Raw genomic sequence first — 22,979 nt, 5'->3', positions numbered from 1 at the left:
CAACACACCAACACACCAACACAATATCACTGGAAGAAAGTGATCACAACATTAAGTTTTTTGGCAGCTGGAAAAACGCAACAGTTTTCACCAACAATTCTGTTTTCGCAGCAGTGAGCCTCGTGTAGGGAGGCTGGTTAGTAATAAGGCTGCAAAACTAAGAGACTGCACAATAACATCGATAGCAACAACATGATTAAACAAATGCATTAGAAGGATCATATTTGAAATGAGACATCGCACTGCAATCAATGCACTTAATAAGAGACAGAGCAGCAAGACCTCTCTCTCTCTTTCTCTGATCATTTGCAGAGGGCTGCAAAGCTAGTACATTAGTTTATTGATCTTAGATGGCGATCATATACGGTTAAAGTAATTGTGCAAATGATCTGCAAATATACTCTGGCTGGGGAAAACATAACAGGGCGGCCTGTCAAGGTATACTATTTATGTGGGAAACACTACCTTTGTGACCATGTGAAGAGGCTTCTGTGAAAGTGGGCCTGTGTTTTCAGACATTTTTAGGCTACACACTTTTAAAGTATGGCTGGCAATTTATTTAACGGAGATCTGAATTTTGTTAAATAGCAAGGAAAAAAAAGATCTGATCACATTGTGTGATGAGGCCGATCAATTTCACTGCCTCACCATCACTAGGAGAGCCATTTCTTTTAAAGGTGACATCATGCAAAATCGACTTTTTAATGGTTCTCTACCTTGAATGTGTCCCTGGCATGTCTACAAACCCCCCGAAAATGAAAAAAATCAATTCTGCCCCTGTTCTGATTTCTCCACCTTTCTGTAAATGTGTGCTGAAACGAGCCGTTTCAGTTTTCTGTGTTTTTTTTTTTACGACACAATGTTTTCCGGTCTGTAACGGAAGTCAGAGCTTTGAGCTTGTTCAACCCTCAACTCTGCCTCCATTGAGGCATGTGTGCTAACAAGGGAGGCATGCTAGTTGTAGGCTGTCTTAATAACACAAATGTCAGTTTTACTCCCCACGACTGCAGATTTGAAGATCTAGTGGATGAATTTTAATTTTCATGGAAAAGTGCTAGCGCTAGTTAGCATAGCCACATAGCTACATGTTCGTAGCTGTGTACCAAGACAACGTCGACATACTGACAAATAAAACAACAAGAAACACTAAATCTGTGACCAATCGTTCAGAAAGGTCCTGCTGCAGACGCCTCTCCGTCAGGATCAGATTCTGTATCAAATTCAGAGGGTTGAAGTAACGTGGGTCTGTGAGCAGCCGTGTATATTCAGCCAACATGTAAACATTAGATCAACGTGCTGGACAGCCGAGGCCACATCCACTTCCTGAGGGGGCGTGGGCAGAGAGCTCATTCTCATTTAAAGGCACAGACACAGAAAACAGCCTGTTCTGAGCAGGGCTGAAAAAGAGGGGTTTACAGGCATACCAAAATCTGATTTCAAAGTGTTTTTTTGAGCAAGAAACTTTAAAGACATGCTTTGGGGACCTCTTAGACCAATATATTTTGATGAAAAATAGCATAATATGTCACCTTTAATATCAAATAAACACAGCTTATGACAGAATGTGTCATACCTATCATCGGGCCAGCCCTGGCTCCTCAGTGAGAAAAGTTTCTGTCCCTTCCTTACTCAAAGTTGCTCTGACATTGTTCCTCTTTTGCTTTTGAGCTAGGAGTCCTTGCTAAAAATTTATAAGCTAAGGTTGGAACTCTCCAAGAGTATTCTCAGAATTATGAATACAGACAGGTGTTTTCAGTGATGTAAGAGTGTGATTTTCCTTTCATATTTTGTGCCCATGTGGAGCTCTTTTGGCCTCAGGCAGGTCCCCTTTATCCAGAAATTACATCACATTTACATCAGGTGTTCAAAGCAGGAAAAAAACATGTTGACTCTGGCTGAAAAAAAATCATGTCCTGGTGGTTTTACACAAAAAGTGACACATAATATTTTTTCGGCCTCATGGCCCACACAGAAACACAAATGTCATACATTCTCAGACGTATGTAATATATCCAGCAGCTGTGGCAGCTCTGAGTATTCTAAATGGTAACAATATTTATCCCACCACAATTAGTATTCTACCAGAAATGCACAAAATGTGCTGCGGCTCATCCTCAGCTCAAATAAAATGCTTCTTTCTAAGTGACACCAGCACAGCATTAAATCAGCATCAAAAGAGAGGGTTACTGTAACACTGCCAGCTCAAGAGCTCTGCAGCCAGAGGATATGGTATATTATGTGTCCTCTGTGGCTCAGCTACATTATATGTCTACTGTGACTATGAGCCCGATGACAGTTTGTCCAATTGGAGCTCCCTGCCGCTGCCTGGTCCTTGACTTCTGCCTGACAGAAAGAAATGTTGACAGTGAAAGACAAAGAGACGGATAGAGAGAAGGAATGCACAGGAGGCTGAGCTGTCAGATTTTGGCAACCCTTTATCCCTCCAACCCACGACACACATACACTGTAAAACAAAAACAGCCTTCCCTTTGCTGCTTTTACACACTCAAAAGCAAACACTCTTTAATTTCTGGCTTCATCATACACCCTAAGTATTACTACCTTAAAAGTAAAACCTACATGTCCGTTCTTTACTGCCATGACTACACTCATCCCTACAAAACATGATGACGGAGTGATGGCTCAGCTATCTCTCTATCTGGTCTATCAACTTGTCTGTACGCTTGACTTCTTAGTTTCTGTCTGTCAGCTAACAGAAACCGTAGAATATGTCATTACTCTTTGTCAGTTAGCTTACAATTCATACGTGTCTGCCAACCTGTCTGCCTGTCCTCCTTTCTGCCTTCGTGCGAGCAAACTTTTCCAAGATTCATAGGACTGTGTGAGCTAAGGATCTTGCTGAAGGATAGTCATCAGGGGTTAGTTTGGAAGGGTTGCCTGTCATTTGGACAGGAAAGCAATCGGCATAAATAAAACTGTGGCATGAGACAGTTTGTAATATTTTCCATAAAAAAACATTACATGGAATAAATGTAAACTTTATCTCAGCAGAGATTTTTTTCTTTGAATCAGAAAATTGTTTTTTTTTTGTATGTAAGTTAAACAGCGGAAAAAGAGAACATCTTTTAGAGACATAAAGTTAATAAGAAGCTTTTTTGCTTGTCTTTAAGAATGTGTTTGGTGTGCTTCATGACGAATGTGTGTTTGTTCAGCTGCGTAGCTGTCTGTCACTAAAAACACATACTCTGACAAAGGCAGCTGTGCCGTCAAAACACACTCTTTTAATGTCTGTATAAAGATTTTTCTTGTTTTGCTTTGGCGCTACAGGTGTGCTGTCTCTTTCTTTTATGTTGCAAGTGTATTTGTCCATCTGTCTGTGCCCCATCAGCACTGGTGAGGTTGTAGCCCTCTGATTCATCGTGGAGAGGAAGAAGAAGGAGGAGGAGGAATGCAGATGGGAAATGGAGGCAGGTTAAAGGTTCATCTGAGAAGAATAACAGCTGGCAATGTTGCCTGAGCATTATGCTGAGTTTAATTAATAGCCTTCTTCTTATTATGGCACACTAATCTAACTTAATGTAATTTTTGATACAGCTAATATGTTTTCTGACTGCAGTTTACAAATAGTAAGAGGCTGGCATAATAAGGCAATCACAGTATGATGACCACTGACCCTCAAAAAGTTCAAAATTTCATTATCTATTAGAATCTTTAACATTCACTTCTCTAGTCTGTTATTCTGCCTGTATCAGATAGGATACAGGCTCGTAACAGTTCTGAGTATCCATTGTTACATTTATTGTGATGATGATGTGCATAATGATTTCAATAGGTGACCAGCCAGATTTGCACCTGGACCCTTGGAGCCATGCTGTTGTAATAAGTGCAGAAAGTGGTTTAGACTTGTCTTGATGAAATATGCAGGGTCTTCCCTGAATAAGGCATTGTCTTAGTGGCCGCATCTCTTGTGCCAAAATCTGTATATATTGTTCAGTATCAGTGGGAATGGTGCCTTCCCAGATGTGTAAGCTAGCCATGCCGTGGGCACTTGTGCATCATGAGAAGTGTTGCCAGTGTTTCTGGATCATGTTTATATATGGTTTCCTCTTTGCATGGTACAGTTTAACCTGCATTTGTGGATGATTAACAAACTGTGTTCACAGACAATGGTTTTTAAGGAATTTTGAGCCCATGCATTGATTTCCACTGCAGTGCTGCGTGAGGGCCCAAGGATCACAGTCATCCAGTATTTATTATACGGCATTGACCCTTTTGCGCAGACATCCCCAGTTTTTTTCATAAAGTAATACAATTTTACAATTTCAATATCTGATTTGTTGTATTTTCAATTAAGTTAAGGGTTTATATGATTTGCAAACAATCATAATCAACCCTTTAATCAACATTTTATAAGCATCCCAACTATTTTGGAATTTAGGTTATAAGATAATATATCAACAACTGTCATAATTGCTTTGCGAAGACATTTTTCAGTGTTCTAAGTTCAACAAGAGGCCAATCCTTTTCATATTTGTTCAGCACTATTCTCTGTAAGGAAGGATTTAAAGTTTGAGTTTGTTGATCTATGCTCTCCAGCTGTTTTTGTACTTTTGTAACATAACTTTGAAGTTTACTCACTCTTTCCTAACCTCTATCCTCAATCCATATATTTTATTTCTCACAGTTATAATCTACAGACAACACAATCTCACCTGAGGACACATTTAAAAACCATTTTGAGGAGTCTTTGGATGATTTTGAAATAGTCTCACTTTTATATTTATTCCTCTTCACATACATCTTCTACTTCTTTATCTACATTGTAGAATGACATTATCAGCAACAAGATTGGTCATCCCTTTATACTGAATTTTAGTGCATGTGTTGCGGTCAGATTTTCCACAAAAAAAGCCAAATTGTTATTTTGCAATCGCCTGAAATCGACTATGTTTAGAACTCTGCTGGTAAAGTTTGGCAATGAGATGTAAGTAATCTAAGATAGATCATTACACAGGGGCTGTGATGAGTAAAGTTTAACTGGAATGCCTGCTCACCTTTTGGATCGTAACTAAGGTTTATAAAATAGAGTATACAAAGTTTTCTTGTTTCCGTCCCAGTTTAATAATTTTATGCTACAAAATAATAGATTTCCTTATCATTCTGCATCCTGCAAAAAGTTATTTTGAACAAAAACAAAAAGTAGCACTAAAAAGAAGATCTGAATTACAGTCCTTTGCTTCCACAACAAATGCACAATTGGCAAGAGCCAGATCTCCATTCTACCCAAAGGGGTCATCAGAATCAAAAACAACAAAAAAAATCCTCAGAGTGCCTTTAATCCATCATACTATAAAGAAGAAATGAACAACTAAAATAACCCACATTTCCATTAAAATGTGAGAAACCTCCTCTGCTGATAGAGTTCATGTGATAAGACTGACCGGCCGAGGGAAGCTTGATGGAGCATACAGGTGAGCTTTTTCGGATAATCTTAAGAATGTTTTGTAGCCCCCCAAAAACTAGAATGAACTTGCTGCACTGAAAAGTGAGCAACGGTGGACAGAGCAGAAGCAAAAGGCCAGAGTTTTCCAATCAAGAAAAAGTGACCCTTTGTTGTCTGTGGAAGCTCCAGGCAGTGAAGAGACTGTATTTTCTCTTTCATGGTAGTTTTCCTACAAATGCTTAGTATAATGGAGAGTCTGAAACCTTTGACTTTTATTCAGAAACCTGGTGGCGTGAAAAATTGTGCGTATCGAACGCAAAGGATGATTTTGTCAATGCCAGTGGTGCCTTAATCAAAAGAACCACAAAAGACACAATTTGATGATGTCATGCTGGGTATCATGGGAGTTGCTTCTTCATTGTTAAAACCCACCATGGAAATGTGTTTTAAGTTACTCAGACAGAAATCCCATTTATGGAGGAGTTCATGAAGTCAAGTTGTATTCACTGTAGGTTCATGTCAATTTACATCAAGTGGCAGTTATTCTTTCTCACTCTCTAACCTATGACAGATGACCAAAATAAATGTATTGTTAAATTGAATAAACTAGACCTTCTGGTTAATGATTTGCTAGAAATGTTTGAGTTAATGTAAGTATAACTCAACAGGGATGGAATTCACCTTTTTGCCCACCTGCCACTGGGGCTGTTGATCCCAAAATCTACCAGCCACTAATTTATCTTACCAGCCACTTTATTTGAACTGACATACTGTATGTTATCAAAAACAAGGCTTATAATTTTCAAGTAATAGGTTATATTATAAAGATAAACATTTCCCCCCCAAAAAAATATTTGTTTATTTCAGTTTTATTAATTATTATTTTATTATTTTATTTTATTTCATTATTTTTAATTTAAAACATTATTTAATTTGTTGTTTATTTATTATTTTTTTTAAGTTTAGTTTATCACTTTTTTTGTTAGTGCCTCCATTACTGCCATGTTCTCCAAGGCTGATTTAGCTGCAAATCAGCTTGGACTGAGAAGCAAGAGAGTCATTGTTAAAATTACGGCAGCATATTTGAGGAGACTCATCACAGGCATAAAGTTTGCTGCTGAAAAATTGTAACATTTTGTGATTGTGCTTATTAGTGCATGTTCACACAGGGTGAAGCGGTACCCCTGTCTGTGCATGAGAGCAGAGAGAGATGTCTTTATAGTCACTGTGACTTCACCTCTCAGTATGCTGTAGCTTCTAACATATTCTGTGTGGTTGGAACTTTAGTTTCTCAGCTGTGTCCCGATTGGATATTTTCAGACACTGCCTTTATTTTTACAATTCAAGAAGTTGTGTTAAGTTCCTGGTGCTGAAGACATCCCATTCCCTGATGTGGTTGTTTCATAATAGAGGCATCCCATGAACATAATAAGTAGAATTAATCTTAAATAAAATGTGCTCACAATCGAGATTGCAGCTACATTCAGTGTTGTTTTCAATACAACTGTAAAGTTACAGTATTTATGGTCACTCCGCGATAACAAGTCACAGCCACAGACCACTTCTTTTCATCATCTTGGGCTTAAGACAAGCAAGTCATCATTTGAAACCTTCACGCAGGTAGAACTGTTATAATGGAGAAATGAAACCCTGCTGTGCTCGGCTCAAATTAAAACAAGCCAAGTCAATCCAGCACATAGCCAAAAGCTACAGACAGGCACAGAATGATGCACTGCAAGCGAGCCCACCCACAAAGTATTGCTGTTATCAGCTGACATCAAACTAGGAGAAGAGAAAACAAGTTTACCTGATGACTCAGCAACAGGTCACTTTCACTGTGAACATTAACATCTGCTTTGACACGATGAGGAGGCGCTGCTCTTTGGTCAGCAGGTGTCAAGATGTGCGTGGATCTGCTCTAAGTCAAAGCGGAAGACTTGTATTCTTGTCTGTCACAAATCTCTCTTTTCAGTGCTTTTAATCACCCACAAAGTACAAAAACACGGCATTTGTGAAGCGGTGGGTGGCCAATTTCCAACACCAACTTACAACAATACAATAATACAAATAACTGATGTGAAGTTGTTTAACAGGAATTTAGAGCCAAAAGGTGACATACTATACCTTTAAATTAAATGTAGAATAGATGATCAACTTGTCAGATTGTCTATAAACAATAAAATCGGACCTCAATAACTTTAGGTGTCACTATACTATAATGTGAAAGTCAACATCAAAAAATAAATCAATAGTTAACACAACCATGTTTAATTTTCCCATGACCCTATGAGCCGAAGCTGTGTAGAAAAAACAGCCCACAGAGGCCACATATGTAGTGTGTGTTGCTGCTGAAAGGGGGGCACCACGAACTGGTATCCACATCCACAACAGTGCTGTGTATCGCACAGTGACAGACACGGAACCTCAAAACGTCAGCCATTCACTAAAAGCCTTTCGACTACAACAAATAAGAGCTGTCAGAGCCAAACACTAGAAACTGTCAATCACCTCTGGTATTTATAACCAAAATGAGCACAAGCAGATATGTGCGCACACACGCAGGCCCACGCACACACACAGTCCTATTTTTCCAAACATAATGAGAGAAAGGAAGAGAAGAGAAAAGACGTTTTCTTCCAAACCTCTGTCAGATTTATGACATACAAGAGACGACATGATGGAAAACCCTTCCTGTACAGTACGCTGCCTCCAAAGTGCACGTCAGTGTCATTATAACGTCTGTGATTTGAAGAAAACACTCGGGAACAAACTGGCCTAGAACATTCCATCAGTGTGAACACCTCATCCGTCTTTACTTTCTGTTCCTTTTTCGACAGGGTTTTTGATAATGCTCTCATTCAATCTAAACTGTGAAAACCACAGGGAGTAAATAACAGCAGAGAAGAGTGGAGTGTGTGCTGCTACACAAGAGGAGGCAGAGGAAACTTTGACAACAATAAAAAGAAAAACAAGGCAGGAAAAATAACACACAAACAAAGGATTTTGCTTTGATTTGTGCAGGGACAGAATCTGGGAGGAGGCAGCAGGTTCAAGACGTGACAGGGTGGATTCCTGAAAACACACCTGGACACACACACACACACACACACAACAAAAGCTTCACTCAAAGCAAAACAGTCAGGCACAAAGGCCCACAGATTTACAGCAATAAAACCGAGGTTCTCCTCATTGGCACCAAATCCACTCAATCCAAATCCAACAGCTTCTCCCTCACCATTGATAACTCCTCCGTCTCACCCTCCCCCCAGGTTAAGAGTCTGGATGTCATCCTTGACAGCATATTATCCTTTCAATCACACATCAATAACACAGCCTTGTCACTTCCCGTCTGGACTACTGCAACTCTCTCCTCTTCGGCCTCCCTCACAAATCCCTCCATAAACTCCAGCTGGTCCAGAATTCAGCTGCCCGTATCATTGCCCGAACCCCCTCCATCCACCACATCACTCCTGTCCTCCAACAGCTCCACTGGCTCCCTGTTCAGTTCCGTATTCAGTTCAAAGTCCTTCTGTTGACATTCAAGACCATCCACAACCTCGCCCCCCCATATCTGTCCGACCTCCTCCATGTTCCCACTCCCTCCCGCTCCCTCAGATCTTCTTCCTCCATACACCTGTCTGTCCCCTCCGCCCGTCTCACCACTATGGGGAGCCGAGCATTCAGCCGCTCTGCTCCCCGTCTCTGGAACTCATTGCCACCTCAACTCAGAAACACAGATTCTTTCCCCCATTTCAAATCACAACTCAAAACATATCTGCTCAAAACCGCTTACTCCATCTGACTCCAATTGCACTGTCATTTTGTTATTGTTTCTATTTTTTCTTACCCCTTGTTAGTTTATATTGTTTTCATTTTTGACTCTGATTTTGTTTCCTTTAATGTAAATTCGTGTATATATATATATATATCTGTGCGGTGTCCTTGAGTGCCGAGAAAGGCGCCTTTAAATAAAATGTATTATTATTATTATTATTATTACAAACATAAACAATAAAATACACAAACATCAGGACACACACTTGAGAGTTTGTACACATTTAAACACAATTCTTAAATATTGTGTGCATTTGTTCTATGCAGTAAATCCAATATATGAAATATTATTTCAAACTGTTTGTTACTCAACTCTGTCAAGGACTCGGTTCTGATTGGCCATCACTTAGCAACAGTTTATTTCAAAAGTCTGTTATTTCCCAATATCAAGCCCCAAAGCAACAAGTTCAGTTGTTGTGCAATTGTGTCTGTCCCACCTGCTCAATCTTCCTCCACTGTACCACGATATGTTGTTGCTGTAGCAGCTCAAGAGCCAGGGAGTTTAACATAACCTGTGTCTTTCAGTATGGGAATAAAAGTTTGAACCACCTCAATGAAATATTAATGTCTAAATTCGTTATACTATTCAGATGAACCATGTAAAAGAGTAGAAGAAATGTACTAGCTTTGTTTATTTCTCCTCTCTAACACACCTCTTGCTGTTACAGAACCAAACTCTTGTTCAAGTTGAGGTTATGCTTTCTGCTTGTTCATCCCTCCATCTCTTGCTGGGAACATATATTCCTCTACCTTGATGTATTCTTCTACTCCATCTCTATAATTTCACCTCTGCTCCCTCTTCCTCTCGCATTAACTGACTCCTTGTTATAAACAGACCATCAGCGAGCTGTCTGTCCGTCCTTATCCTTGGCTTTGGGCTGACATTTATTAAGAGTCAGCTTTGCCTTTAGTTCCCCTGCTCCTCTCTTCATCCCTACATGAATAAAGACAACCAATTAGAGGAGGAACAGGGTCTAAGTCTACATGCTCAGTGGATGGACCACAAACATAAACAAACATCCAAACAGATACCACAGACTGATGGAGAGATGGGTGGAAGAGAGTCTTTTGTGGAGCACAAAATTAACAGTAACTTTCACAGAAATGGGAACACTTCCCACTGTGCTAAGTGGGTGCTATAACAAAGACAGAAGCTAATAAGTGTTGGGTGAACAAAAAACGCATGAGAAACAAACAGCACCTCTATTGAAGACTTTAAAAACGCTTGATCACAGTGAACATGTTCAGCAAAGTCATTCAACGACAACAAGCTCTGACATTTATGAGCAGCAGGAGGCAGCCACTGAGGTTAAACAAATAACATCCTCACTGGTGGGCTAAACAGAGCGACGGCTGTTTTGCCTATTGGTTTTTTCTCGCATAGATGAGGTCACCTATGTCCTGTCTGTGCAGTATGAGTGTGTGTGCTTCTTCATTATTTGTTTGTGCGCATGTATTGTCCATCCACCTCCCCAATTAGAATCCACCACATCCTGTGTTGTGGTTCAGGGACAATGGGAGCATGGCTAGGCCTCCAACAGAGCAGGCTGCTCCCACATCCGCCTCTTGAGTCTTCACATGCAACTCAGTGAGACACAGTACAACATGAACATGTGTTATAATTATTGATGATGATGAGGTACCTGTGAGGAATCCATTCATATATTAATCACCGGGAGGAGACAGGAAGACAGGAAGGCAGAGCGAGGAAACAACAAAGCCCCTTAAGACCTGGAAACTGGAACAAAGCTGGCTTCCTATGTCTGTTATAGAGATCAATTTTTTCCTTTTATATACCGGCCTTTAATGTTGAAAACTTCCATGTTGACTGAAGGCACAACTGTTTGCACCATATGTGGCAAACAGCATAAGAATGTATTATAAAAGGGAAGTTAATTGTTGCATGTGTGAGGTGGATAACTACAAAATCCTGACCCTGTCGTCCTATCTTTCTTTATGAAGGAGGAACTCTCTTTAATCAGCTTCTGAGTAATATCAAATCATTATCACATAAGTGAAACTTGGGTAATGTCCCTTCAAAAGTCTCCCTCAGAGTCATATATTGCGACATAATTATAAAACACAGCACTCACTTCAAAGTTTCCCATGACTAGTCTGCATGCTTCAAAAGATATAAAAATGTCACCATTTTTTATGGGCTATTTAAAAACCTTTTTTAACACTTAAATTACAGAAAAAATATCCAATTTAAAGCTGTGATGAGAGACTTTTATTTTACCTGTGGAGATAGCAGGACCATTTATTTCTTTACTGATCTTGTCCTGCACATGAGTAAGTAGAGATCAATCAATCAATCAATCAATCAATCAATCAATCAATCAATCAATCAATCAATCAATCAATCAATCTTTATTTGTATCGCGCCAAATCACAACAAACGTTATCTCAAGATGCTTTTACAAACATAGGAGTTCTAGACCGTACTCTTTGTCAAATTATTAACAAAGACCCAACATCAAGACAAGGTAAGACTCAGTCTTATCTCATCTCAATCCACCATGAGTGGAGCACTTTGCAGTATTTAGCTAGTTACAGTGGCAAGGAAAAACTTTCTTTTACCAGGCAGAAACCTTCTAAGATGACATTATTTCCAGGCATTTCAAAAAGGCTGATTTTGCAGTGTGCTGTGAATCACTTTGTCGGACACCGACCCTGCAGAAGGTGGTGACAGGCATATGAAATAACTAGATAGAAATCATCAACCGTTATGCCGAGGATCTTTTTCAGTTTTGTATGTCACATAGAGGCAACACTATTCATTTCAATCTGTTTTTAAATCAGCTCAACACTCCTCCTATCAGATGTCATCATGACCTTAGTTTGGAGACAATACTCCATAGTGACATGTTTGTTTCTGGAGGCACTAAGACACTAAAATAAAAATGACCACAGATCTTTGGTTTAAGCCCCAACACACCACAGTCCACTCACAGGTTTTTTCACTCAAATTACTTTAATACTCCTGTTCTTAATGACGCCTTCAAATGAGTCGTGTTTATCATGTTCTCACAAAAAGTCCTTATGGACCGTCATGATTTATGATGTGTTTGATGGCATTTTTAGTTATGGAGAGGCCTTGGAGCTTTTTATTGATTCACGTAATGCACATCAACTTAATTATATTTAAAGAGACATTCCAAAAATCTTATATATAGTGTCCTTGTTGTCTTTTGTTGTTGTTACAACATTCCAACTTTCCTAATCGAAAGCACTTGAACACACCCAAGTCTGAAAATCGACTTTCTAACTCAGAAACTGGAGCCATCTGAGGAGAACATGAATGCAGCATCAGTCTGTGTCATGTTAAAATTCATCTACAGATAATGAAATATGATGCAAGAGGGTAGAGGGGGACACAGATAAAAATTAAGAGACAGATGGACAGAAAGACAGACAGGCTGTGACAGTGGTGCTGTATGTGAGAGAACAGAGTGGCCTCTGCCAGGGGTCATCTGTCGGGTCACTGGGTCACCCTGTTAATGAAATAAAAGAATAATAAAGAATCTTTCTGTACTGTTAAACACAGAGAGTGGTTGTTTCAGCATGGAGTGTCCTCTTTCACCCACCACTTCCCACCCTACACACACATCAGTACACCCGCATTCACACACACAAATGCTCCTTTCCTCTCTGTGTCTGTCCTTCTTTTCCACACACACACACAATCACACACTGAGTTGACAGCCTTTAGGTGGGCAAGGGTGGGATTTTCACACGCCTCGCTCCCCAGAGCCCTTTCAGTACAGTACACAGCACGGCAGCAGGACACACACACACAAAGCCGGGGATTGTCTGCACCCAGTGGGCCACTCACTGAGCTAGAATGACAGAAACACATTGAAGCATGGATGCAGATACAGACACAGGCTCACTACAGACATGCCTGAATACACACAAACACACACGCACAAACATGCACTTTAACACACAAACTGCATTCACAGACTTGTTTCTTGTAAGCAGAGGTTTCTTTGTGATTTTGGGGCCATGGAGTCACTATTTGTTAAACTTCTAAGCAAACTGACTTCAATATTAAAATCACTGACAAAAAGTTTTAACCAACAGAAAATTAAAGTAAACTTACAATCACTTTTTTTTAGTTTAGACATAAAAGAGTGTTCTTGGTACAAAATGTAAAAAAAAAGTTCAAACTAAAGTTAAAAAGCCTGCAGGTAGATGAATTACTGAATTGTACCTGCAATCAAGGCGATGCAAAATTAAACTCAGTTTGATACACGCTCAGCTGTTCTAAATTGATGGCCCCCTCGCTGTGTCATAAAGGGACTTTTGAGGCTTTTTTAGAAGTTCATTCATAAATAATGGCCAAGGCCTGCTCACAGGGACTCAACAAAAATAAACATTTGAATGCCCCTCGCTGTTCTTTTAATAAAATATTCTACCCTGCTTATTTTATTGAGCATGGCAGAAATATAAACAGTCTCTCTCTCTCTCTCTCTCTCTCTCTCTCTCTCTCTCTCTCTCTCTCTCTCTCTCTCTCTCTCTCTCTCTCTCTCCCTCTCTCTCTCTCACAGTTTCTCTCAGGACAGGCAGCATTGTGCAGAAATGAATGTGGACGTGAATAAAAATGCAAAAAGGCAAATGACTTACAGTTAGTAATTATCTATTCTAATTAAATTTTAAAACTGTTATGCGCTACACTTAGTATTTTTTATGGGCACACGCTGCACTTTTATGTATTTTATTTGTGCAGCATGTTCTACTGTAGCACCCTGCTTCTTCTTTTCCCATTTTCAACCAAAGTACATCCAAGTTCTTTCTCTTTGTCATTCTCTCCCCATCTCCCTCTTCTCTCTTTTCAAGTCTTCTGTCAGCTAACACCGGCAGTTTAGTCTTATAACACATAGCCCCTGTCAACTATGCACCCTTCTGTCCTCACTACGAATGCCATGCAGCAGAGGACACACACACACACACACACACACACACACACACACACACACACACACACACACACACACACACACACACACACACACACACACACACACACACTTCTGATGAAAGGTTGAAGGCAACGGTTAGCCTTTGATGATTTCACAGGAAGCAAAGTGAAACTGTGAAAACAGTGGTAGATAAGTTATTCAATGGATGTGATCACAAATCAGAAAGTAGGAGTCAGTTGGAGTAAGTCAAAATGAGTAAATAGTGACAAAAGAGTTTTCCTAAATATATAGATTAGGAGTTGAATGAGTAACAGTCACTTGTGCAAGGAAGACAGGGTGGACAGCGGATTTATGAAGATATGAAGAGATGGGGGCGGCAGTAGCTCAGTCCATAGGGACTTGGCTTGGGAACTGAAGGGTCGCTGGTTCGAGTCCCCCCCTTGAGCAAGGCACTCAACCCCCAACTGCTCAGGGTGCGCTGGTTGTTGGCAGTATCCTCACTCTGACATCTCTCCCTAAGCATGTTCACTGCATGTGTGTGCATCTGTATGTATATACCAAAAAAACTGTATGTGTAGCATGTCCAAAAATAGCACGAGTGAAAAAATTTAATTTCCCCCCTGGGGATTAATAAAGTACCTTTCTTCTTTCTTCTTCTTCTTAAATAAAAGCATGATAAGAGATTTGACAGCCACTGAAAGGACCATGAGAAGTATTACTAAACAAACCAGCAGATGTGCCAAAAATGAAATATTCAATTGGCCTCCAAACACAGGTTTTTAAATACACAGTAATTCAGTATCAGTCAGTGCGAACTAAAGTTTTGGGATCATTCTGGGTCCTTGTATTTGTTTTGCATCAGAGGCAGCATGCTAACATCTGTGCTCTTCAGTGGCCTCTGCAGTTAACCAACAATGACTGGGACTATCTGCACCACCGCCACATCCTCCATGCAACCTTCTCCCTGCTCAGCAGCCCGAACTTTAATGTAATACACTTTCATGCAAGAAAGGAGCACAAAAAACGGCACGCACACAAGCAAATTTGATGGGGTTAAAGGCAGTGGAGTGCTTTTTTGTGGTGCCAGAGACACTTGTGAACTTTGATGACTAATGTTCTATGATCCAGATCTCCTCCTCCTCCCACTCTGTGACTTGCACCCTTAAACGTCTCTCTGGTCAAATTATTATTCAGGCACATGGGAATGTATCCCTCTTTTCTGAGGGGGAAATATGACAGCTCCTCTTTCCTCCTCTCTCCCCGCTATGTGGTCAGCGTCGCACAGAAACAGGGTCTGGTTCTGATCAGGCCTTGAGTCGGCACGTCTGCAATGCGTCATCCGCCACATGCTGTGGTCGATGGTCTCTCCACAATCCAAAATTCTATAAGCCTAAACCAATAAGGGAGGAATAAGAGCCTCTCTCATTGATTTGATTCATTGCTTTGTATCTGTAAGTGTTTCTGGTGCCTGAAGATCATGACAGAAATCAATCAAACACATTTTAGGTTATGAGAATGTCACCATCAAAAAAACTTCATCAGTGTTTCTGATCTTTTTGCTTGGTCATTTCCTCAACTGTTATTAAATCCAACTTCACGTACCAGCGAGTTTCTCTTACAGCATCGCCCAAAGCTGAGCCACGGGCAGCAGGAAGAGACTGACACACACCATGCCATGTACAAAACACTCAGTAAATTTTTAATAAGTAAATCTGGGGCACTTTCTTCATCTTTTAGACAACTTATAAATACTTCTAAGGACTTGCAGAGCCTCCTAAAACCACTGTTTTTCAAACAGTCTGCAGTTTCTATTGCATAAGATTGTAATTCCCCTTTTGCCTTTTACAATACACTTCAGCATAATTCACCTTTTGAAGCCCTGAGCATGACGCATGACTGATAACTGGTCATAATAAAAGGAATTACATGCAGGGGTCTTGTGGATTTCTGTTTAAACCTCTCCGTATGGGGTGGAGGAAGGAAGCACTGCGAGCCATTAAGCTTGCCTACATCAAACCAGTCCACCAACAACCTAAGCCTGACAATCCTAATCTGACAAACTGGTGCGGTTCAAGACTATTTCATTGATGTATGAACTTGAAAACCTGTAACAAAAGCCTCCAGAGAGTCTTTAAATCTGAGCACACCCTAAAAGATTCATCTGAGACGAGGCTCCGATGTCTTTTTATCATCTGAAGAGGGATCCTGAGGTTTCAGCCCCATGTAGCGAGTAGTGTAACGTGAGCAGTAAAGAAAATATGCACACACCTCTCTCTAACATCACTAAAACCCCTGAGTTCCATTTCAAATACTTCAACTTAGCTTTCATTTGTTTTCACTAGAATATACTCCTGCTTTTTAAGCTCCTACCTGTGTGTTTTACACACTCATGCTGCTTTATTGGATATCACAAAAAGCTGCGGAATGACAGGAAGTGGCTCCAGACGAGTCAGCTCAGTGCCAGCTTAAGATGAATGTCAGCTCATCTCTCAGCAGCAAGTAATATGTCTGAGAGGTAGGGAAGATAACTGCAGAGGAGCCTGTCCACACCTGATCTGCTTTTCCGACGTTTATTCAACAAAGCGACTCAGAAATGGAAAAACAGGGAGTGAATGTAGCTCACAAACACTCAAATACAGGACAAAGACGAAGCAGGACAGAAAGAGAGAGGAAAAGAAACAAGATATGGAGGAACAAATTGAGGCAACAGAACAAAGACAGAGCCCTAAAGATGAGCAATTTCATTTCAAGGAAGATGCAAGCGGGAGAAGTTAATCCATTTCATAGTCACCCACCGCAGCACCCTTCATATGTGGTCTGTGGGAGTGGCAGGGGCTGGGCTGGCCTAGATACATGCAGAATGAATAAAGCTATAATATCCTTTGATACAAGTCTTTGAAACGTGTTCAGCTCCGAGCAGCATCTGTTCCTACTTTTAATCTGGTTAGGGTGTTTCTCTAAATACCGCCAAGTATAACCGTCATCAGCGGGCGTTATGGATCCCAGGATATGACACAATCAATGGTATGTGCTAATCTGGCAGAAAATAATGTCAATAATCCCATTAATTCAATTTCTTGTTTCACATATTCACACTTGTGAGATATTTAGAGGAATACCTCTGAAAAAAATATTAATATATAACAATATTGTTGATTAATAATAATGCAGCTGATTTGGGTGTGTATGAGAGGTTTGATTCTTGGCTCACACTTCACTCTCCATCTCCAACTATCTGTCCTTGGTGGCCTATTTATCCCCACCAACATCCAGCATCTGAAAAACGACCAGACCTCAAAGTGTGTGAAGCCTCTCCCCGTGCTCGTCATTACCATGTTTGTTTATCCACTGCTCGCTCCCCTCAGAGGAACACCCAGCCTTGTTAAGGAGGAGAGAAGAAAGCTTTAAAAGTGGAAATAAGGCATAGATTTCAGTCCAGTCCCAGGACGACGCGCGCTACCGAGCTATTTCCATAATGGTTGCTTAACGGGAGAGCTAGCCGGCTGAGCGAGGGGCACGTCGCCCTCATTAAGGCACTCGCTCAGGAACAGATTAGCGCTTCATTAACATACAGAGAGAAGCAGGGGGAAATTACCACTCTCCATTTCACAGTCTAAAAGGCAGGCAAAGACCAGAGTTAGAGATAAGTGGTGGGGAAAAGATGGACTCAATTTGGGGAGAGATAAAAATCGATGTACGGTATAAAATTTGCAATTAAGCCTTCCTGAATGCCTCTGACTGTAAATGTGCAAGATAAAGTCACTTCTCTGTCTGTCTGCGCCCGTTTTTATTCCAATCTCTGTCAGTCTTTCTGTTATTCTCACTGTTTTTTACACCCCTGTCACTCTTCTACATTATCCTGCAATTTACTCCACAGAAAGTGGCCAGGCTGGGCTTCATTTTATTAGTTAGAGAACGGGTGGTGGCCCTGGCCTCTTTCTCTAACACCATAAGTCCCTGAACCACCCCCATCAACAAAGCCAGACTCCCCTCCTCCTAATTAGTTTGGCGCTAAAGGGGAAGGAGACGCAGTAGGACAGTATGGTGAACAATGAACAAGCTTCTAAAGAAGTCAACCTGCTGGCAGGGCAGGTCAAGCTAAAGCTATAAATCCTAAAGTTTATTCATAATAAGCTCCTTAAACTACACCACCAATGCACTTAAGAAGATGACTTGACGTTCATTTAACTTTGCTGTTATATGGTCGCTGCAGCTTCCCCTCTGCCTCTTCAGATTCAAAAGTCAAAGATCAAGAAGCAAGTTTTCGGGGGGAAAAGATTAATTAGCCTTTTGCAGCAGTGACTGAGTTTAAAAAAAAAAGAAAATCAAAACAAAGCCTCAGAGAGAATGTGTGATTAAGGATTCTCAAGCTAATTCTCCAAATGCATGCGGACATTGTGTGCATCAAATTCCTGCACGGCTAACCTGCCCTTCACCTCTTCATGTCCAAATCTTTAAGTCAGAACTCCACTGAAGTGTTTTTAACCTTTAGATTTACTGGAGCCTAATTAGTGTGACTACCTGTCATAAGAAAGCGGAAATATCTGGACTCTCTGTGAAAACACTAAATCTTAAGTTGATGAAGCGTCTAATTAGGAAAGTTACCTGAAAGAGGACACTTCCATCAGGGAGAGAGGAACTTTCCTCGCCTTTAACTTTGTCTGGTGACTTCTGGATATTTCTGTCTTAATGTTTCTGACCTGCAAAGATCTAAATATTTTAACCTTTGTGAGATATTTAATTAAGGAGAGAGTTGCCATAACACTGTGCTATTAACATAAAGGCGGTTGATCTGGTGCGTCATCCCTTCTTTGAATAGATTCTGAATGATTGTGATGCAAAGTGTGACACATAATCAGACCTTTGCACACTGAAACAGCCGGCAACCATATATTAAGTTCTTGTCTTTGGCATTTTTTTCTCCTGCTGTTATCATCACATATACTTTCCCTGTAGTGGTAAAATACATTGCCATTCTCTTTACAACTATCTTACATCTATGCTACAGACGTCTGGTCTTTCACCAGGGCTCATGGGGGGGGAAACTGATTATCCAAAAGGTTGGTAGGGTTATAATTATCCACGCAGTCTGAGCTTACTTTAGCCGGGAGTTACTCAGTCTGAATACTGTGCTCCGGGCTAATGAGCCGTGCTTCATTCTAAAAAGAAAAAGAATAAGAGTCAGATCTCTGAACTCAAGCTCACTGAAGCACATTAACCTTACAGGAGAGTCATTTTACACCACAGCCATATTTTTTACTTTTTTTCCCCCTCGAACAGAAATGTATCACCTTACACAGGTTCATTTGAACCTAAGAGGAAAGGTTAAACATAAGATAAAGGAAAATAGATAGATTTACTGGACAAAAAGCAGTGATAATACGGCACATACAGTACCACACTCAGAAACTCTGAAGTGCTCTTACTGAAGCAGACTACTCTAAGGTACTATACCATACTCAATAACTGCCAAAGAACTAGTACATTATTTTGCAAATTAGCTCTCAGTATTTAAGTGAAGGTTGTAAAAAGCTCATAGCAGAGAGAGCATTTTGAAGAATGCTGTTCTGCACATCAAGCCTTTTGTCATTGAAAAGGGAAATGAGCCTTGATCTTCTGCAAGTATTTCAATTGCAAAAGAGTCCAAAAAGTGTTTCACTTATTTCCTTCCAATCTCTCTTATATTGACTTTCAGATTTTGCTTTGGTATTGAAGACCAAAAAAACACTCCTCACAGTCTTGTCTTTTGTATTTTGCTTAAATTAAGAGAGAGAGAGAGAGAGAGAGAGAGAGAGAGAGAGAGAGAGAGAGAGAGAGAGAGAGAGAGAGAGAGAGAGAGAGAGAGAGAGAGAGAGAGAGAGAGAGAGAGAGAGAGTTTAATTTCAATCACCACTCAGACACCAAAACAGTCAATTTGACACACAAAGCAACAAACTACACACAAATATCACTGCTGCTGGGAATCAGCAGTTTGCTCCACAATAATATTTTTGTGCACTACACTGCTTGATTGCGAGTGTGATTTGAATGAAGTGGAAACTGAGTCCCATTTTCTTTTGACACTGTGTGAATGATGACATAAGAGACTTGTTGTTTCATGAAATCACTTGTCAAACCTCTGAAATATTGTGGTGACCAGATGAACAAACCTGGATTGGCTGTTTAAGTTTGTTGCGTTTCAGCAGGCTAGTTTATTCTCAGAAGCCTGGGCTGTTTAATTCCTGTTTATTATGTTTTCTATTTTATTTCATTTTTTTCTTCTGTTCTATGACAATGAAAAAATTATGCACTCTGATCCTGGGCTGTACTTAAACTTCAGTTCGACATGATAAAAATAACTCAAAAACTTCGACCCATTAGCGGAGCGTGAAGACTTACTTTGCCATGGTTAAACTCTGACAATAAAGACTTCATTTTCATAAAGTAATTACTCCCCCTGAAACGTCTCTTCTATATGTCAGCATGCCTGATAATAAAATATGAAGTGAACCATGCAGACCTGACCATTACTGGCAGTGAATAGACTGAATTATAACATAATAAGCTCATCCTGTGCCGTGAACTTCACTAAAAAGTGAAACAATCAGCTCTTATTAGCCTGCTGTATATCTGAGGTGTCAGAGTCAGACACAGAGAAGTGAAACCAGATGAAGTCAGGCTGACTTCTAACCTGGATGTGTAATGGAAAAGAGAAAGTTTGATCATTTTGGGGAATAAACTATGATTTTACTGGGTTTTATAGGGAGTTACAAATGAAAGCATTACTTAAACAAACAGCAGTTTATCTATTTACAGAGTAGGTAACATCAAAATGATAACAAGATTCAAGAGAGTCAGTTTCAGCTCGAAAGTCCCGATAAAATCACAAAATGTAATTTTTACCTCTACTTTTGTGTAATAAACCAAATAAAATATTTGATTTTTTTTTCCATTACACAAGCGGTCCCCTGTCTTTAAGCCAAATGTATCATCATCTGAAAGCTGCATTTAAATACACAGACACAAGGGTGGTATTGATCTTTGTAGCTTAGTTAGGCTATAAGGCTAAGGCTACAAGATGATTCAGTGTTATCATGTATTAACCACTGGCTGTATTTAAAGATGGACGACTTGTGGACTCCCCAAAAGCGACACCAAAACACCTGGAGCTTCCCTTACTGACTGGCTGTAGTACAGGTCATTAACCCCACCTCCTTTAAACAAATGGTTCAGACTATAAAATCAAAACACATCATTAAAGTGAGTTCTTATCCTTCTGATTTACACAAGAGAGTTTATTTTTTGAAAGAAGTTACGTTTTAATGGGTAATTTGACGGTTTGACACCCTGACAGCTTAATTGACAAATGCAGCTCCAGTGGTGTTGTGTGCACCACATTAGCAGAGAGGAAGTGGAATGGTGGGAAAATGTAATATACACTAACACTGAGTCATTCAACTTTTCATAACCATAAGTGTCTGCTTCAAACCAACACAAGGAACTGTTATGCTGTGAATGTGGTTAGCAAATGGGGCAGGGCGCCACCAGCCGATCTGTACCATGCAGATTTACATTCTAAAAATGTCACCAGTGCAGTATGTCAGCTTCACTATGGGGATGGGGGGGTGAAACTGGCTTTACTTTTGTACCGTAGGAGAATGCAGATTAGTGGGGGATGGATGGATGGATGGATGGATGGATGGATGGATGGATGGATGGATGGATGGATGGATGGAATGAAGGAAGGAATTCAGGACGTTGACTTGACACGATGTCCATGAGATGTAAAAAGTTTGGTGCACAGAGTGTGTTGTGTAAAGTTAAAAGTTAAGAAACAACAAGAATGTACTAAAAAAATGACACAAGCGGAGCCAGTGGATAGGCAGCCACTCATGTTGGATTCCTAATCAAATAGCATCCTTAAACCTTACTGATTTCCTAACTCTCCCTTGTCTGAAAAAATATCAAATGAGGCTCCAAAACTTAGATGAGAACAGCCATTTTAATGTCCAACTATTTGTGCAGGAGTGCACATACCTATAGGGTCATAGTGTGAACAACCATTTCTTTAAAGCATAACACCGTATGACAACATTCTGTTCTCCACATTGGTGATTATTAGAAGAAATAACTCCAAACCAGAAGGACTGGGTGCAATTTCCTGCTTTCAAGAGCTGTCTAATGTTAGGCACAGCAGTTGACCTACAATTAACATCAGCTTTATCGTCATAACACCACAGGGGCGCCATTGAGTTGATGTTTTGCCTCTGCGGTGTAAATGCAGTTGTCGTGTAAATTCAACCAAGCACTTATCATTTTGAACCCTAACAAACAACAAGCCCTACAAAATTCTCAGAAAAATGATGCTTGAAAATCTACAGTTTTAAAAACATCAGTCAGAAGCTGCAGAATGGATGTGTCTTGTGGTGACATTATTTGACAGTATCTTCTTTTAAGGAGCCAGATACACTGACATTATACTTGGCTGTTAACATGAAGTACATTTACTTTGAATGATTCAGTACTAATGATGTGATATTCTAACAAGGGCTTGCAGCGTTGATGCATTTGATGCAACAAGCTGCATCTTCCTGCTGACACTTTGATGGAATATGGCAACAACACTGTGCTTTTGATTGGCACATTTCACTTCAAAAACTCCCAAAAACTCCTAGTCTGTTGACTAGTGCACATTTGAGCTAACACCTAGGAGCTAAGCATACAGGTGCAGCCAATCAGACTGATGTCAGCAGGCAACCTCATTACAAAAGCCAGCAGAGCACTGTTTTAAGGTGTTTGTGTCGACACAGACCAGCGGATGATCCACTTGAAAGCTG

At 40.2% G+C, this 22,979-nt stretch overlaps 1 protein-coding gene across 2 annotated transcripts in view; it reads right to left on the bottom strand.

Moving 5' to 3' along the window:
- commd10 (COMM domain containing 10) overlaps positions 1–22,979 on the bottom strand; it is an 85,935-nt gene that overhangs the window by 11,570 nt on the left and 51,386 nt on the right. Inside the window, exon 6 of one of the 2 annotated variants that reach the window (XM_034691024.1) lies at positions 10,152–10,172. The exons of the other annotated variant lie outside the window; for it this stretch is intronic. Within the exon in view, the coding sequence (XP_034546915.1) occupies positions 10,167–10,172 (6 nt within the window). The 3' untranslated portion in view covers positions 10,152–10,166. Of the gene's footprint in view, positions 1–10,151; positions 10,173–22,979 lie in introns of those variants that run through there. 2 annotated transcript variants of the gene reach the window in all.

The sequence above is a fragment of the Notolabrus celidotus genome, chromosome 9 (assembly GCF_009762535.1).
Source record: "Notolabrus celidotus isolate fNotCel1 chromosome 9, fNotCel1.pri, whole genome shotgun sequence".
Taxonomy (NCBI): Eukaryota; Metazoa; Chordata; class Actinopteri; order Labriformes; family Labridae; genus Notolabrus; species Notolabrus celidotus.
This window is presented reverse-complemented; position numbering and strand designations above follow the sequence as displayed.